General features: G+C 34.8%; 1 protein-coding gene across 1 annotated transcript in view; it reads left to right on the top strand.

Moving 5' to 3' along the window:
• GUCY1A2 (guanylate cyclase 1 soluble subunit alpha 2) overlaps positions 1 to 20396 on the top strand; it is a 425465-nt gene that overhangs the window by 196054 nt on the left and 209015 nt on the right. Inside the window, exon 5 of the mRNA XM_019948660.2 lies at positions 5364 to 5849. Within this exon, the coding sequence (XP_019804219.1) occupies positions 5364 to 5849 (486 nt within the window). The remainder of the gene's footprint in view (positions 1 to 5363; positions 5850 to 20396) is intronic.

The following is a 20396-nucleotide window of genomic DNA, read 5'->3' as shown; positions in this document are numbered from 1 at the left end:
TCTATCTTTCTGTGAATGTGTTTTTTGTTCCACAGGCTGCAGGATTGTAGTTCTTCTTGCTTCTGCTATCTACCCTCTGATGGATGAGGCTATCTAAGAGACTTGTGTAAGTTTCCTGATAGGAGGGACTGGTTGTGGGTGGAGCTGACTCTTGCTCTGTTGGGCAGAGCTCATTAAAACTTTAATCCACTTGAATGTTGATAGGTGGGGCTGGGTTCCCTCCCTGTTGGTTGTTTTGCCTGAGCAACCCAACACTGAAGCCTACCTGCCTCTTTGGTGGGGCTAATGACAGACTCTGGGAGGGCTCACGCCAAGGAGTACTTCCCAGAACTTCTGCTTCCAGTGTCCATATCCCCATGGTGAGCCACAGCCACTTCCCACCTCTGCAGGAGACCCTCCACCACTAGCAGGTAGGTCTGGTTCAGTCTCCCCTGGGGTCACTGCTCCTTCCCCTGTGTCCCAATGCGCACACTACTTTGTGTGTGACCTCTAAGAGTGGAGTCTCTGTTTCCCCCAGTCCTTTCGAAGTCCTGCTATCAATTCCCACTAGACTTCAAAGTCTGATTCTCTAGGAATTCTTCCTCCCATTGCCAGACCCCCAGGTTGGGAAGCCTGACGTGGGGCTCAGAACCTTCACTCCAGTGGGTGGAGTTCTGTGGTATAAGTGTTCTCCAGTCTGTGAGTCATCCACTCAGCAGTTATGGGATTTGATTTTACTGTGATTGTGCCCCTCTTACCATCTCATTGTGGCTTCTCCTTTGTCTTTGGATGTGGGGTATCTTTGTGTGTAAGTTCCAGTGTCTTCCTGTCGATGATTGTCCAGCAGCTAGTTTTGATTCTGGTGTTCTCGCAAGAGGGAGTGAGAGCACATTCTTCTACTCTGCCATCTTGGTTCCTCCCCCAGCAATTTTTCATTTATCATAATTCCCTACAAGTTTACCTAATATTTTGCCTATATCAATAGATAATTTCTTTATATTGCTGAATAGTGTCTCATGTTTGGTTTAACCATTCACCCACTGAAATACGTCTGGATTGTTTCCAATGTTTGGCTATTATGAATATGTCTTTACTTCTAGTTTTATTCCATGTGGTCAGAGAACATATTCCATATAATTTGAATTTTAAAAATTTGTTGTGGTGTTTTTTTCATGGCCTACAATATGGTCAATCTTAGTGTATGTTACACAGGTTCTTTGAAAAACATGTATTCTTCTGCTGTTGGGTGGATCACCCTATATCTCTCAATTAGATCTTATTTGTTGAGTTTGTTGTTCTGATCTGTATCAGTTTCCTGTGGCTACTGTAACAAATAACCACAAACTGGGTAGTGTAAGACAATAGAAATTTATTCTTTCACAGCCCTAGAGGTCAGAATCTAAAATCAAAGTGTGGATAGCTCCTTGCTCTTTCCACAGGATCTGGAGGAGAATAGGTTTCTTGACCTTTCTAGCTTCTGGTGCCTACTGGCATGGCTTGGTATTTCTTGGTTTGTGATTGCATCACTCCAATCTTTGTCTTTTTCACACTGTCTTTGTGCGTGTGTGTGTGTGTGTGTGTGTGTGTGTGTGTGTGTGTGTGTGTGTGTGTGTAATCTCCCTCTGCTTTTCTCTTATAAGGAGGACACTTGTAATGAGAATCATTAGTGTTATAATTTTTGTTGCAATCATCACATGTGATTTAGACAGCTTATGAGGAGAAGGATAATATTGTATTTACCAGTATTTTTAGTCTTTCCATCCTTTTCTTTTCTCCCTTCCTGATTCTCCTTAGAACATTATTTCTCTTATTTCATTCAATTTTAAGATCTTTCTTTAGCTGTTCTGTTAGGACAAAGACTTTTAGTTTTCCTTCAATTGACAATGTCTTTATTCCCCCTTCATTTTTCAAGAGTAGTTACCCCAGACATAGAATTTGCAATTGACACTTCTTTTCTTTCAGTATCTAAAAAAATGTACTGCTTTCTTTTGACCTCCATAGTTTCAGATGAGAAATCAACTGCCATTCAAATTAGTGTTCCCTACAAGTAGTACATCTTTTCTCTGTGACTGTTTTCAAGATATTTTCTTTGAATTTAGTTTTCAAAATTTAATTATAATATGTCTTGAGATTGATTTCTTTGGTTTTATCCTACTAGATATTCACATAGCTTGTTGATTCTGAGCATTTATATCTTCTATCAGATTTGAGACACTTTCAGCCATTATTACTTCAAATGCTTCTAGGACTCCCATGATATGAATATTGGATTTTTTGTTATTTTGCCACAGGTCCCTGAAGCTCTGTTTATTTTTTTCAGTCTATTTTCCTTGTTCAGATTGAGTAAATTCTATGGAACTATCCTCGCTGATTCTATTCTCTGTCAGCTCCATTCTAATTTTTAGCCCATTCCCCTGTATTATGCTTACCAATTTATGAAATCTGATAGATTTAAAGACAGTTTATTTTCATTATGCCTTATGCTATTTTATTAAAACTTTAATATAATTTTTTTGTGTGTGTGTAGTACGCGGGCCTCTCACCACTGCGGTCTCTCCCGCTGTGGAGCACAGGCTCCGGACGTGCAGGCCCAGCAGCCATGGCCCATGGGCCCAGCCGCTCCGTGGCATATGGGATCCTCCCGGACCAGGGCACGAACCCGTGTCCCCCGCATCGGCAGGCGGACTCTCAACCACTGCACCACCAGGGAAGCCCTTTAATATAATTTAGAATGCAATAAAACCTTAAGGGGATGTTTTAATTTAATGTAGTTGTTCACAAATTTGTCTCCTCCACATAAAAATACATAGTTCCTATAATAGTTGTGCATACTGCTAAATCAATAAATGCAATCATGGTGAATATCTGAATTTATAATTATAATAAAGCAAAAACAATTCAAGAATACTAATTTATATTATTTTCCAATTAGGCTAAACCTGCATTTATGACAGAGACACAAATGCTCCAGTGATATTTGCCCAATTATAAATAAGGAAAAAATTCACTGATGAAAAATATTCTAAAATTAAGTTATATACCGTGTATATTGTGGTTTCTCTTTCATGAATTTTTTTTTCTGTTATGTAAGAAGTAATCGATTATTTTATTCTCTCAGGCTCTGCTGATTCAGAGACTTCAAAAAATGAACTAATGCCATATATAAATCAAGAATATGTTTTGTTTTTTTGAGGTGGAATATAACATATTGCATTCAGCTTCTTTGTAAGTTAAAGAAAAACACTCTTATTTATTACACATAGCAAATAATGTATAATATTGTTTATGCTTGTATACATATACTGATTTCATATTTAAAATAAAAAGGGAGGTGAAAGCAAAGGTGGAAAAGGAAAAGGTCCATTTGTGATGGTAAATGTGGAGATTAATACATAGAGAAAAAAGAGAAAGAAAAAGAAAAAGGAAACACCAGTGAGGAAGATGAAAGAAACCAGTGATGAGAAAGAAAACCAGTCAAGCAGGAGAGATAAAGACTGAATGAAGATAGCATATTGGGAAAAAAAAAAAAAAGTAAGGTCAAAGAACAAAGAGGAGAAGAGAGAAGAAAGTAAGATGTAGAAGGAAAAGAAAATAATTAGAAAGAAATCCGAGAAAAAAGGGAGAGACCAGATGGAGGTCTAAATCTATGAATATCAGAGGTTTGCCTTAAATCATAAGAAAAAAAATTAAAGTACTAATTGTTAAACTATGAGGTTATACATTATGTGTATCTTCTTTATTATACCTTTAATATTCTAACAAGTATATATCACTAACAAACCCCTCCCCCAAAAAAGCATATCAGGCATATATGTAATAATCTGGAAATACTTTTCAGGATAATTACTTTCTTTGTATTCAAACTATAGCCTGTAGTCTTTTGAGAGCCCACCTTAAATTGGGAATTGAAGGGTCTTCTTCATTCTATTCTATGGGCTATATAGATTTGGCTCTCCCTTCCATACTGTGCTAACTTTGAAAAGAGGAAACTTGTTTTATCTTTTTATGTTTATCATCCAGAGAAGTACTAGTAAATAGCAAACACTCAATAAACACTTCAGTGAATAAATGAGATTATTATGTAAAAAATGCTGAAATACTGAACACTTGCAGAATCTTTATATAAAAAAGTGAATATTTCATTTCATTAAAGATATAACATGAAGCAAGGATTCAATTTTATTTCCTTATGTAGACTAGATCTTGGTAAATGGTGCAGGGGGAACAAAGTAAAACATTTGCAGGCTTACAAATCCAAATCTCTTTAGTTTTACCCCATATTTGTTCTATGCCTCCAATTTCATCAACTAGCCTAACTACATCATGCTATGAAGAACAAAAGAAAATAAATGTATTGAACACATTCCATGTAGTTGGGGAAAGTGACATAGATAAAACTGTTGCACAGTCTCAGTTGGTCTACTTATAGGCTGTTCTCTCCAGGTAATTACAACTAGCTTCCTCTCCAGATGTGCTGAAATATCTTATCCTAACCCAAATAACTATATTTGCATAACCATATCCTAAGTCTTCCTTCCTTCCCTACTGATGCTTATCCCCTCTGAGTGTTCCTTGGGGAACCAAGCTAAAATAGCATAAACCAGTGTTCATGAAATTTTTCATTAAACATCAGTTCTCAAATTCTCCAGTCAAATAGTACAGAAAGGAGGGATAGATTTAAATTACTACATCTTCAGATTCTTTATCTTATTAACTGAATTCCTTTAATACTGTCCCAACTTGGAGGGCTATTTTTAGCTTATATTGAACATGCTAGTTGATTGTTATTTTCTGGTAATACTGGCTGGCTTAATGACATCTAGTATAATTTTTTATTTTTAAGAACAAATGAATTGTCAACTAATCTAGTCAGTGCAAAATCTAATATATTTTCATAGGACTACAGCTGGTGAAAAATGACTTACATAAGGCTAAACAATTATTTGTATTCATTTAGTCTCCTGAACTTATTTTCTGAGTATTATTTTAATGACAGTTAAAGGCAGTTATATTGACAGATGGATTTATCCTAATTCTACTATTACTAAGCAGGTTGAAAGTTTTTGAACTGGCTCATGAACCAGTTTCATGATGTACCTGGGTGCAATTTCATTTTGACTGAAAATGTTTTGCTGTTTCATTTCTCATTGATCTTCCTTCCTTTCCATTGTGTTAAGAAAGTGACCAAGTGGGAAATAATAACAAATGTTTCTATTTAGAATCATAACTTATATTGGCCATAAATCACATTTAAATTTGCCTGTATGGATGCAGAAATTCAATAGAGCTAATTTCTTATTCTTCCTCTCCATCAGACAATAAATTAATTTTTGTGAACCTACTATGTGAATAGTGCTGATCAAAATTCTGTGTTAATTTTGCAGGTGATGGAAGTTAAAGGACAAATGATCCATGTCTCAGAATCAAATTCTATTTTATTCTTGGGTTCTCCATGTGTGGACAAGTTGGATGAACTCATGGGACGAGGGCTGCATCTCTCGGACATCCCTATCCATGATGCTACCCGAGATGTAATTTTGGTTGGTGAGCAGGCAAAGGCCCAAGATGGCTTGAAGAAGAGGATGGATAAATTAAAAGCAACTTTAGAAAGAACTCACCAGGCCCTAGAAGAAGAGAAAAAAAAAACAGTGGATCTTCTATATTCTATTTTCCCTGGTGATGTAGCCCAGCAATTGTGGCAAGGGCAGCAAGTGCAAGCCAGAAAGTTTGATGATGTCACCATGCTCTTTTCAGACATTGTTGGCTTCACAGCCATATGTGCCCAGTGTACCCCCATGCAAGTAATCAGCATGCTGAATGAACTGTACACAAGATTTGACCACCAATGTGGATTTTTGGATATTTATAAGGTAATGGGGTTTAGTTACTTATATATAAATACTTTTTAGTAGTAAATTGTCATCTTCATTAAATTACAAGCATACAATCTATTTCTCTTTTGAAACTTGATAGTAAATTGTGGATAATTTTAATTTAGAAATATCAGTATTTATACAGAATACAAGTATTTCTGCTCTATGAGTAAACTTTCATTATGAGTTGATTTATACTATTGATAAACTAACTGTGAGTCATGATATTGCTCAGTAAGGAAAAATTCTATAGAACTAGTACTCTAAATTCATTATTATCAAAAATAAATAAATAAACTTGCTGAAATCTAGGCAACTTTTAACCATATAATTAGTTTTTCCTAAAGAGTAGGATTATGATATAAAGTAAAAGTTTTATATTGGCAGTTAAAAGGAAACAGCAATTTATGTTAAAACATGCATTGCATTGTGAGTTAAATCATGGTTAATCGGTATTTTGCTCTTCACTGTCAATTAATTGAGGTCCCTCTAATTCTGAAAGAATACATGTAAATATTCTAGCTATTATCCAAATAACCAATGGTTTTTAGTTGTAAGCACCTTAATTTTCCAAGCTACTTAATGGAAGAGTTTTGAAAATGTATACAAGTCATCATATGTTAGTCTAATTTGGCAAACTCCTTATTAATTTCTTATTAAAATTATAGTAATATTTTGGGTGATTCAGCTTCATGTCTATGTATTGAATAACTGTAACTTTACATAAAATTTCACATGGATTGCAAAATGTCAGGGTGCGTGGCTTTTTGTTTTTAATATGGAGGACAGCAATTACTTTTAGTACAAACAAACTAGTGAATTTTAGATTTTTTTTTCTTCTTTACTAATCATCTAGACTTCTACTTCTTTCATAGTATGATCTACACATAAACAGATTCAGAAAGAATCTGTTTCACATTTTAGTTTCATATTATGATCCAGAGGGTGTTTTCATTTAGGTGTATCTCCTTTATGGAAAGATGTTCACTAGTTCCATTATGTATGATATACAACCAGTGTTAAATATTTTAGAAAGCCTCTTCTGAGTGGTAAACCCTCAGTGTGACATATGTATGAGGATTTGCTTTGTTATACAAAATAAGAGTTTTTATAAATTATATTTAACTTCCTTATAGTTTATTTTTATGTAATTTATGGCATAGGCAGCCAAATGTCTGGTCCTAAACCAGAGACATGATGAGTCTATCACTGTCAATTCCAGAAGAGAGAGCAGATTGTCCTGAATTTCCAGCACTCTTTTTCCTTCAGACTTTGGGCACTATTTTTTTTGGCCACCCTGCTTGTGGGATCATAGTTCCCTGACCAGGGATTGAACCTGCATGACAGTGATAGCATGGAGTCTTAACCACTGGACCACCAGAGAATTCTCCAGACTTTGGGCACTATTGCACCAAGCTCTGCAACCACAATCACTTCCTTCTAAATCATTGATTTGCAGTGTTAGTTTCCTTCAGCTAAAGTAGTCATATGTTTTTGTGGCTCTAAGTCTGTGCAACTAAATGAGCATGAAAAATAGATTCTTTTCTGGCAAAACATGGAAATCCCTGATTTAAATATAAGTATCAGTTTGGCTTTGAGAAAAGAAAAAATGTGATATCTTCTGAGGGTACAAAAACAATTTCAAGTTTTAAAAATACAGTTCATTTTACAGACATCAAGTCTTCCTTCCCTGGAGATAAGCTAGGATACCTCACAGAAAAAGATAATCTGTGGGAATATACTGAATGACTTCAAATTTTCCTATATTTTATTAAACTGATAAGGTTCATATAGTTATAAATAATTATCAGCATGTTTTAAATTACAGAATGGATCTACTCATTCTCAGGTACTCAAGACTCTGCTTTCCATATTTCATATATATATTGAAAAGTAAACAAAACAGTTAGGTTCACAGATTCTCTTAAACTGAACTTTCTTATGAAATTTTAGCAATAAATTATAAGGTAAAATGATACCAGAGCCAGGTGTGTTTTTTTAATTTGTTTTTTTAATTGAATGTACGATCCTTTAAATCCTATAGCGCTTTACAGTTTTCAAAAGTTTCATACATATGATTTTATACAGTACCACAGTACCCCTTTTTTTACCCCATCCCAATTTTGCCGCTCCTCTGTTCACTCTCCCCATTGGTAACAACTAGTTTGTTCTCTATATCTGTGATGTCTGCTTCTTTTTTGTTTTATTCACTAGTTTGTTGTATTTTTTAGATTCCATATGTAAGTGATATCATACAGTATTTGTCTTTCTCTGTCTGACTTATTTCACTTAGCATAATGCTCTCTAAGTCCATCCATGTTGCTACAAATGGCAAAATTTCATTCTTTTTATGGCTGAGTAGTATTCTGTTGTCTACATATACCACATCTTTATCCATTCATCTGTTGATGGACGCTTAGGTTGCTTCCATTCCTTGGCAATTGTAAATAATGTTGCTAGCAACTTTGGGGTGCAAGAATCTTTTTGAATTACTCTTTTTGTTTCTTTATGATATATACCCAGGTGTGGAATTGCTGGATCATTTTGTAGTTCTGTATTTTGTTTTTTGAGCAACCTCAAAACTGGTTACTGCTGCACCAATTTACCCGCACAGTGGCTGCACCAATTTACTTTCCCACCAACAGTGTAAGAGGGTTCCCTTTTCTTCACATCCTTGCTAACATTTGTTATTTGTTTTCTTTTTGATGATAGCCATTCTGACCTGTGTGAGGTGATATCTTGTTGTGGGTTTGATTTGCATTTCTCTTATGATTAGCAATATTGAGCATCTTTTCATGTGCCTGTTGGTCATCTGCATTTCCTCTTTGGAAAAATGTCTATTCAGTTCTTCTGCCCATTTTTAATCAGGTTGTTTGTGTTTTTGATGTTGAGTTTTATAAGCTGTTTATATGTGTTGGATTTTAACCCCTTATTGGTCATATCATTTGCAAATATCTTCTGTGTTCAGAAGATTGGCATGGAGAGAACATACCTTAACATGTAAAAGGCCATACATGAAAACCCAACAACTAACGTCGTACATTATACTCAATGGTGAAAAGATGAAAGCATTTCCTCTAAGATCAGGAACAAGACAAAGATGTTCACTCTCACCACTTTTATTCAACATAGTTTGGGAAGTCCTAGACATGACAATCATAAGAAGAAAAGAAAATAAAAAGAATTCAAATTGGAAAAGAAGAAGCAAAACTGTCACTGTTTGCAGATGTCATGATACTATAAATAAAAAACCTAAAGATGTCACCAGAAAACTACTAGAGCTCATCAATGAATTTGGTAAAGTTACAGGATACAAAGTCAATATACAGAAATCTGTTGCATGCTATACACTAACAACAAAATATCAGAAAGAGAAATTAAAGAAACTTCCATTTACCATTGCATCAAAAAGAATAAAATACCTAGGAATAAACCTACCTAAGGAGGTAAAAGTCCTGTACTCGGAAAACTATAAGACACAGATGAAAGATATTGAGGATGACACAAACAGATGGAAAGATATACTGTGTTATTGGATTGGAAGAATCAATATTGTTAAAAGGACCATACTACATCAGGCAATCTATAGATTTAATGCAATCCCTATCAAAACACCAATGACATTTTTTACAGAACTAGAACAAATAATTTTAAAATTTATGTGGAAACACAAAAGACCACAAATAGCCAAAACAATCTTGAGAAAGAAAAATGGAGCTAGAAGAAACAACTCCATAGCTGACTTCAGACTATACTACAAAGCTACAGTCATCAAAACCATATGGTACTGGCACAAAAACAGACACATAGATCAGTGGAACATAACAGAGAACCCCGAAGTAAATTCACACAGTTTTAGTCAATTAATCTGTGACAGAGGAAGCAAGGATATACAATGGAGAAAATATATTCTCTTCAATAAGTCGTGCTGGGAAAAATGGACAGTTACTTGTAAAAGAATGAAATTAGAACATTCTCTAACACCATATACAAAAATTAACTCAAAATGGATTAAGGACCTAAATGTAAGGCTGGATACTATAAAACTCCTAGAGGAAAACATAGGCAGAACATTCTTTGACAGAAATTTCAGCAATATTTTTGGGGATCTATCTCCTAATGTTAACAAAAGCAAAAAATAAACAAATGGGACCTGATTAAACTTAAAATATTTTGCACAGCAAAGGAAACCATCAACAGAGCCAGGTATTTTTAATGTATCTCCAATACTAGTGTGTATATGTATCTGGTATGATAGGTGTATATGGTGGCTTTGATGTTTACTCAGGCTTATGGAGGTTGAATCTGGGGGATCCAGACCGGGAAACACAATATGTGCTGAAGCCAGATTAATGATATGGCCAGAGAGACGGAAGGACAAATAAAGAGAATATTACCCTTGTTTAGGATAAAATGAAGTATCAATACATTATGATAACTACATTAGAGGTATATAATTTAGAAATTCTCGATCTGACTAGCCTAATTTAAGGTTTCTAATTATTGTAATCTTTCCAGCTTATTTTCTAGAATATTTACAGAGTGCTATTTTATACCAAGAACTATTTGCTAAAATTTTAATTGCTATTGAAAAAATCCCAAAGATGACAGAATTTTTTAAGGATTATAAATCTGCTGATTTTATAAAATTCATAAGTATTTTGTTGGATTTAAAGTATGTGTAGAATTTTTGGTGGAATAATTATACCACAGAGATAAATAAGGGATAACTCACTTTTGTTTTATGTTAGAAAAGTGAAAGGAAACCAAGTAAAGCTGAATGTTAAGAAAAAAGAACTAGAGAACTAGAGAGAGGGCCTCACAGGGGGCATTCAAAGTCTGTTACATGCAACAAGACTCCAGTCTCTAAATTTATTTGTTGCCCTTCTCTTGATCATCTTATCTCATGTTTTCCTATCATAAGGGATATGATGCAGTGATGAATTATAATGACAGAATTTAACAAAATTAGGCCATAATAAGAAGGTTCTGCTAAAATAATCAAGCTTCCTATAAAGTAGGAGATTAAGGAAGATGCTGTATATTTTACTGTGCATATTGCAAGCATTGAGAAAATTAGTCTTTAAAAATGCTTGACTGGCAAGATGTTACAGGTGTATGACTGCTAAATAAGAACAAGATAAACTGAAGGAAGCATGGATTATAATTTTGATCTCATAATTAGAAAAGCAAATATTCAGCAAATAGTCAACATAATATATAATATTTTGCTCCTCAGGTTTTATAGGAGGTAGAAAATAAATAAAATAAAGAACAAGTAACTCTAACTATTTAAGTCAATTGTATATAGATAATAATAAATAATAACTAAATGTAGTAATAATAGTATTGGATGTTGAAGCAACATAATGTGAGTTTTGCCTCATTTTATATTTTTGTCTTTGCCAAGCCCTTTAGTTTGAAATAGAGGAGAAGTAAAGAGGATGATGAATCTTTCTCCATGCTCCTCTTATTGCATTCAGCCAAGGCTGCAGTTTCCCAGTGCTGTCTTAAATACACTCCTTATAGCGCTCACCTTTTCACCTTTAACACTTTCTTAATTTCCCTCCCGTTCTATAAACTGTAAAGTTAAGATTAGCACCTGGTGTATAGTAGTAAATGGACATGTTAGTTGTCATTTTTTTCTCAGATAGGTACATTTGGACATATGGGAGTGTGTATGTATTATGTGATTATTTTGTATGTTTTTGTATGTACATAAATAAAGTGTACTCAGTGCTTATTAGAAAAGAATAAAATATGATCTCATTTAATACTCCATGACTAACATGTGGACTTGTTACATTATCTCCATTTTCAGATAAATAATCTAAATTTCAGAGAAGTTAAATAATCCAGATAATATTGCTATTGAATCAGAATTTGAACCGACACTTGTCTGATTCTAAAAATCTCCAATTTTCCCACAAGTTTTAGGCTGTGGAAAAAGATCTAGACAAAGATCAAATAATAGCAAAAGTGGAAACTGTTTCAAAACTATTTTACGTGATCAGTAACTATAGTTGTACTATCAAATGATAAGGAAAACATTATGACAACATAACCCAATTCCACTCCCATCTCTTGAGTCGCAAATAGTTCAGAGTTCTGAGAAGCTGCATCTTTAAAAGTTAGGGACTCTTCCATTTGCCATACTCTCTTTTTGTCAGAAACTAGCTAGCATCTTCTCCCTTAATTTCTCTTATGGAGAAGTAGTGTACCAAGGAAACAGTGGGATCAGTGATCCCAAGTGCAGGCAATAAGGAGTATAATTTTAAAAGAATGAAACAATAAAAGTTGATATTTTTTAAAATCACCTTGGCCAGGCAACTCTAAAGCATGTTAGTAATAAAATACTTTCCTCTCCTGGGGTGGGAGTAGAGAGGCATTCCCATCACAAACTCCAAACCTGGTTTACAAATGTTTGTAGAGTTAAACGCTGAGTATCAGTGTCAGGCTTGGGTTGGGAAGAAAGAGTAGAAAGACAGGATGGGGCAACCAGGACATGCCAGGACCAGAATTTGTTAGATCATGGAATCTGATGTTGAGATCTAAAAACCAACAACACAAAGTTCATATTGGCAAGGGAATACAAGTATTGTAAGTCCAGGTGGAAGAGCTGAGTCCAGCAAAGTAGGAAGGAACAGAAATCCAGGCTTACTCTTAGGGAATGCAAGACCTTGGGACTGGACACAAAGATTATGGGAACTGGATACCAGGTAACAAGTATGAAGATAGGCATCAGGACAAACTTTGATGGGAACTAGCATCTTTTCCCTGGGCAGGAAAGACTTGGAGTCAGAGGATGCATACAACCTCCACTATAGAGTCAAAGGGAAACCAAATATGGCAACCTCAAAGGAATATAGAGATGTCTGCTGAGCTTTTAAATTCTAAAACAGAAATTAAACCTACAGAGAAGCCAGAGTTATCAGGTTCATTCTATCCACTCTTGAAAATAAATTGACTGTATTTGGGGGCACTCTTGGCATGAATAAAATTTGAAAATTGCTGAACACCTTGAGTTCTGAAAATCTCAAAGACCAGTGGAAGCACTTTGTTGACTTTACAAGCTCAAAACCTCCATAAATACAATACCAATAAAGGGCTAGAAAAACCATTAAGATCATGTATCCCACTTAATTTATATAAGTAGATGTTAAATATCCATGATGGAAAGGTTTATGTATAAGGTGATCAGAGTTCAGTTTTGAGTGAACTTGTTAATATCGCAGGGAAATTGAGAATCAGACAAACTCTTTGGATTCAGACATCTTGGTGAAGACCACTTGGGCTTTGCACAACTGATATGCTAGCATTTTGTAAACTTGATAAGGACCTCTTTCAGACTTGAATCTCCATCTTATCATCTTATCATCTTATCATCTCCCTGATAAGAGCTGAAAGCAGATGTTTCTCATATAAAGTTACAAAGCTACGGAACACTATGCCTCAAGAAGTTTGATTTGTCTTAACATTTGATTAGTATGGAGTTACTAAAACCACTGTTCACTGGACTTCAGCCAGGCTTCAGAAAACGAAGTAGAATGTCAAGAATATCCTTTCAGTGTGAATTGAGGATTTTGCAGGAAAAAACAAAATGAAATGCTTCCTTTCCCCCTCATTTTGCCTTATGATAAAATAGCACTTTAAAGTACTTAGGTATTAGGTTATTCTTAGAATTTTATAAATATTTATATATTTTACTCCATTTTCCAGCAATAAATACCAGTTCCATTTAGTAGAGAGTGACTGGTTCATTTTCCCCTAAGATTTACATATTTTCTGCTTCATTGATCAGTGCACACTTTTGAAATTGAAAACTACTAAAGATTTATACTAGTTCTTTTTAGTGGCTTCCATCAATGTCAATGCCATTTACTTTTGCAGCTATATTATTGGAAATAAGATAACAGTGTCTTCTAGTAAGTCTAGAAGAGAGGAACTTCTGAAGTAAGATAATCAGTTCATTTATTCACTCATTCAATAAACATTTTTGACTCACTCATTTGACAACAGGGCATGACTCTCATAGAAGCCTACAGAATGTTTTGGAATTAGTAATATATATATATAGGGGTATAGTTGCTTTACACTGTTGTGTTAGTTTCTGCTGTACAACAAAGTGAATCAGCTATATGTATACATATATGCCCTCCCTCTTGGACCTCCCTCCCACCGCATCCCCATCCCACCCATCTAGGTCCCCACAGAGCACCGAGCTGAGCTCCCTGTTTTATACAGCAGGTTCCCACTAGCTACCTATTTTACATGTAGTAGTGCATATATGTCAATCCCAATCTCCCAATTCATCCCAACCCCCCTCCACCCTGTGTCCACATGTCCATTCTCTAAGTCTGCATCTCTATTCCTGCCTTGAAAATAGGTTCCTTAAAAAACTAAAAATAGAACTACCATATGACCCAGTAATCCCACTACTGGGCATATACCCTGAGAAAACCATAATTCAAAAATTCACATGCACCCCAATGTTCATTGCAGCATTATTTACAATAGCCAGGGCATGGAAGCAACCTAAATGTCCATCAACAGAGGAATGGATAAAGAAAATGTGGTACATGTATACAATGGAATATTACTCAGCCATTAAAAGGAACAAAATTGGGTCATTTGTAGAAACGTGGATGGAAGTTACAAATATCATACATTAATGCAAGAGAAAAACAAATATTGTATATTAATGCATAAATGTGGAATCTAGAAAAATGGTACAGATGAACCTATTTGCAGAGCAGGAATAGTATTTTTTTAGCACAATTTTAATGAGTAGAAAACTAATTTATATTCTTTAGAAGGAAGGTGAAAGTCAAAGATAAGTGTTTTGTTCTGATAACTTTTCTACTGGGGGGATTATATTGTCAGTTTCAAAATACCATAATGCCCTAAAAATTAACTGACAATGGTTTTGTCTCATTTGTAGTTTTTCTTTTGTCAAGTGCTTAGGCTGGAGATAAGAGAGAAAAAGAGAAGAGAATGTATTCTTCTCCACATCACTCTCATTCCATTTAGCTAAAATTGTGGAATCCCAGTGCTATCTTAAGTACATTATTTGGAGTTCTCATCTTTCTACCTTTAAGCACTTATTTTATCTCTGTGCTTCAGTTGCACCACCTGTAAATAAAGAAAAAATTATCTATGTTCATAGTTATTTTTTTAAGCTTTTAAATTAAATGAATGTAAAAATGCTTGTGACAGTGTCTAGTCCATTGTAGTAAATATAAATGTTAATTACCCTTTCTCAAATAGCTGATCTGAGCATATATGGTGAGTGGTTGTATGTTTTATATGTATATGCTGATATGTCCATGTATTTGTATGTATATAAATATTGTATAGCCAGTGCTTATTAGAAATAGATAAAATGCTTATTTCCTTAGGTTCATTTTTCCAGGTTATTAGAATTACATCTTATGCCAGAGAAAACTGTGAAGGCAGAGTAGGGAGAAAGGTAAAAAGAGGAGGCAAAAAAGATAGCTCCCTGAAATGCATTATTTATGTCATCTTCACTGGGTCCTCATGGATCCTCATTCTTGAAGATGGATCCATATTCTGCCTTCATAGATCATTTTAATCTGAATAACCTGTTACAATATGCAATTTATGAAGATAACAGTGTTTCTTAAAGTAATATTGGATTGTGCAAGATCTATGACCAACACTGTGAAGCTAAAGCTAAAATGTTTATTTTTTTACACTCTAATATGGCATCCTTCTGTATTCAGAGAACATTTTCTTTTAGTGTTGTGACAAATTCTGAAGACAGTTAGAAGGCTAAAGCAATTTGGATTGCCAAGCAGAAATCAAAATTGATGAATTTCTTGCTGAATTTAATGAAGTGTTTTGGGATGTTGTTTTTCGTCTGTATTGATTTTCAATTTTCTTTCTTTTATTTACAGGGCTTCTATTAAATATTTTACAGAGTGGTTAATAATACCCAGTGTTTCCATTTTGAAATGAAGCTTGGTATAAGTTTTTTAACCTTGACATTTCTGCATAATTTTATATTATTTTCGTTATAAATTTTTTTTTCTTTTTTTTAAGTTGAGGTATAGTTAATTTACAATATTATATGTTTCAAGTGTGCAACAGTGACATAATTTTTAAAGGTTATGCTCCATTTATAGTTATTCTAAAATCTATTCCCTGTGCTGTACAATATATCCTTGTAGCTTATTTATTTTAAACATAGCAGTTTGTACCTCTCAACCCCCTATCCCTATCTTGTCCCTCCATCATTTCCTCTCCCCACTGGCAACCACTAGTTTGTTCTCTATATCTGTGAGTCTGCTTCTTTTTTTGTGATATTCAATAGTTTGTTGAACTTTTTAGATTTCACTTATAAGTAATTTCATACAGCATGTGCCTTTCTCTGACTGACTTATTTCACTAAGCATAATACCCTCCAAGTTTATCCATGTTATTGCAAGTGGCAAAGTTTCATTCTTTTTTGTTCCTGAATAGTAAGTAGTCCATTGTGAGAGATATATATATATATATGTATATATATCACATATATATAATATATATAATCAATATCCATTCATTATCAATATCCATTCTTCTGATGATGCACACTTAGGTTGCTTCTGTGTACTGGTTATTGTAAATAGTGGTGCCATGAACATTGGGGTGCATATATATTTTCAAATTAATTTTTTTTTGCTTTCTTTGGCTATATACCTAGGAGTGGAATCACTGGATTATGTGGTAGTTCTACTTTTAGTTTTTTGAGGAACTACCATACTGTTTTCCACAGTGGCTGCAGCAATTTACATTCTTGCCAACAGTGTACCAGGTTTCCCTTTTCTCCAAAGCCTCACCAACATTTGTTATTTGTGGTCTTTTTGATGATAGCCATTCTGGCAGGTGTGAGGTGATACCTCATCGTGGTTTTTATTTGCCTTTCTTTGATGATTAGCAACGTTGAGCATCTTTTCATGTCCCTGTTGATGATTTGTATGTCTCCTTTAGAAAAATGTCTATTTGGATCTTCTGACCATTTTTTAGTCGTTTTTTGTTTGTTTTGTCTTATTTTCTGCTGTTGAGTTGTATGAGCTGTTTATATATTTTGGATATTAACCCCTTATCATTATTTGCATATATTTTCTCCCATTCCATAGGTTGTCTTTTCATTTTGTCAGTGGTTTCCTTTGCTGTGCAAAAGCTTTTTTTTTTTTTTCCATGGGTTTACTCATTTATTTTCTGAATATGAAGAATTACATTGATTGATTTTTGTAGTAGCTTTTTAAAGATATAATTCATGTACCACCCATTAAAGATATAATTCATGTACCACCCATTAAAGTGTAGAATTCAAGGGCTGTTAGGGTATCCACAGATGTCAAAAAAACAGCACAATCAATTTTAGAATATTTTCATCTCCCCAAGAAATGCACCCCTTAGGTATTGCCTCCCAATGCCCCTATGTCCCCCTGACCCAGGCAAACACTAATATACTTTCTGGATGAAAAATCTATGTATTTGCCAATTCTGGACATTTCATATAAATGGAATCACAGAATATGTGGTCCTTTGTATTTGGATTCTCTCATTTACCATAAAGCTTTTTTTTAGTTGTAGTAACATACACATAACATAAAATTTATCATTTTTACAATTTATAATGCACTTAGTACATTCACATTGTTGTACAATCATTACCATTATCTTTAGAACTTTTTCATCATCCCAAACAGAAGCTCTGTACTGATTAAACAATAGTTCCCCAGTACTCCCTCAAGCCCATGGTAACCACTATTCTACTTTCTCTCTATGAATTTACCTATTCTAGGTACCTCATATAAGTAGAATCGTATAATTGTTGTCCTTCTGTCTGGCTTATTTCAATTACCATAATGTTTTCAAAGTTTATCTATGTTGTAGCATGTATCAGAATTTATTTTTAAGACTGAGTAATATACCATTGTATGTATATGCCACATTTTGTTTATCCATTCATTGGTTGATGGACACTTGTGTTGCTTCCACCTTTTGGTTATTGTGAGTAATGCCACTATGAACATGGGTGTACAAATACCTGTTTAAGTCCCTGCTTTCAATTCTTTTGAGTATATATCTAAGAGTGGAACTGCTGAATCATAAGTGCTTCTATAAATTTTAGAGGAACTGCCATAACGTTTTGCATAGCAGCTGCACCATTTTACACTCCCGTAAGCAATGCACAAGCATTCCAGTTTCTCCACATTCTTGCCAACATTTGTTATTTTCTGTTTCATTGACAACAACCATCCTAATGGGTATGAAATGATATCTCATTGTAGTTTTGGTTTGAATTTCCCCAATGATAAATGATGTTGAGCATCTTTTCATATGCTTATACTAACCATTTTTTGTTAGATACATATTTTGCAAATATTTTCGTCAATTTATGGCCTGCCTTTTCATTTTTGAATTAAGTTTTTTTTTTTTTTTTTTTTTTTGCGGTACGCGGGCCTATCACTGTTGTGGCCTCTCCCGTTGTGGAGCACAGGCTCAGGACACGCAGGCTCGGCATCCATGGCTCACAGGCCCAGCTGCTCCGCGGCATGTGGGATCTTCCCAGACCGGGGCACGAACCCGTGTCCCCTGCATCAGCAGGCAGACTCTCAACCACTGCGCCACCAGAGAAGCCTGAATTATGTCTCTTTTTTTGAGAAGTAGTTTTAAGTCTGTATTTTGTCTTTTAATCATGTCTATGGTTTTTATTTTATATTTTTTAATAGATATTTATTGGAGTATAATTGTGTCACAATACTGTATTAGTTTCTGTTGGAAAACAAAGTGAACCAGCTATATGCATACATATGTCCCCATTCCCCTCCCTCTTGAGCCTCCCACCCATCCTCCCTATCCCAACCCTCTAGATCAGCGCGAAGCACCGAGCTGATCTCCCTGTGCTGCTCCCCACTAGCTGTTTTACATTTGGTAGTGTATAAATGTTGATGCTACTCTCACTTCGCCCCAGCTTCCCCCTCCCACCCTGTGTCCTCAAGTCCATTCTCTATGTTTATATCTTTATTCCTACCCTGCAACTAGGTTAATCAGTACCTTTTATGTTATTTTTTTTTACATTCCACATATATACGTTAGCGTATGGTATTTGTTTTTCTCTTTCTGACTTATTTCACTCAGTATGACAGACTCTAGTTCCATCCACCTCAATACAAATAACTCAATTTCGTTTCTTTTATGGCAGAGTAATATTCCATTGTATATATGTTCCATATCTTCTTTATCCATTCACCTGTCAATGGACATTTAGGTTGGTTCCATGTCCTGGCTATTGTAAATAGTGCTGCAATGAACATTGTGGTACCTGTCTCTTTTTGAATTATGGTTTTCTAAGTGTATATGCCCAGTAGTGGGACTGCTGGGTCATATGGTAGTTCTATTTTCAGTTTTTTAAGAAACCTCCATACTGTTTTCCATAGTGGTTGTATCAATTTACATTCCCACCAACAGTGCAGGAGGGTTCCTTTTTCGCCACACCCTTTCCAGCATTTATTGTTTCTACATTTTTGGATAATGGTCATTCTCACCTGTGTGAGGAGATACCTCACTGTGGTTTTGATTTACATTTCTCTAATGATTAGTGATGTTGAGCATCTTCTCATGTGCCTCTTGGCCATCTGTCTGTCTTCTTTGGTGAAATGGCTACTTAGGTCTTCTGTCCATTTTTTACTGCATTGTTTGTTTTTTTGATATTGTGCTCCATGTGCTGTTTGTATATTTTGGAGATTAATTCTTTGTCTGTTGTTTCATTAGAAAATATTTTCTCCCATTCTGAGGGTTGTCTTTTTGTCTTGTTTATGGTTTCCTTTGCTGTGCAAAAGCTTTTAAGTTTAATTAAGTCCCATTTGTTTATTTTTGTTTTTATTTCCATTACTCTAGGGGGTGGATCAAAAAAGATCTTGCTTGGTTTATGTCATAGAGTGTTTATCCTATGTTTTCCTCTAAGAGTTTTATAGTGTCTGGTCTTACATTTAAGTCTTTAATCCATTCGGAGTTTATTTTTGTGTATGGTGTTAGGGAGTGTTCTAATTTCATTCTTTTACATGTAGCTGTCCGGTTTTCCCAGCACCACATATTGAAGAGGCTGTCTTTTCTTCATTGTATATTTTTGCCTCCTTTGTCATAAATTAGATGCCCATATGTGTGTGGGTTTTTCTCTGCACTTTCTATCCTGTACCACTGATATATATTCCTGTTTTTGTGCCAGTTTTTGTGCCATATTGTCTTGATTACTGTAGCTTTGTGATATAGTTTCAAGTCGGGGAGCCTGATTCCTTCCAACTCCATTTTCTTTACCAAGATTGCTTTGGTTATTTGGGGTTTTTTGTGTTTCCATGCAAATTGTGAAATTTTTTGTTCTAGTTCTGTGAAAAATGCCATTGGTCGTTTGATAGGGATTGCATTGATTCTGTAGATTGCTTTGGGTAGTATAGTCATTTTCACAATATTGATTCTTCCAATCCAAGAACATGGTATATTTCTCCATCTGTTTATGTCATCTTTCATTTCTTT

The sequence above is a fragment of the Tursiops truncatus genome, chromosome 8, assembly GCF_011762595.2.
Source record: "Tursiops truncatus isolate mTurTru1 chromosome 8, mTurTru1.mat.Y, whole genome shotgun sequence".
NCBI lineage: Eukaryota > Metazoa > Chordata > Mammalia > Artiodactyla > Delphinidae > Tursiops > Tursiops truncatus.
The sequence above is the reverse complement of the archived record's forward strand: the minus strand, read 5'-3'. Positions and strand labels throughout refer to the sequence as shown.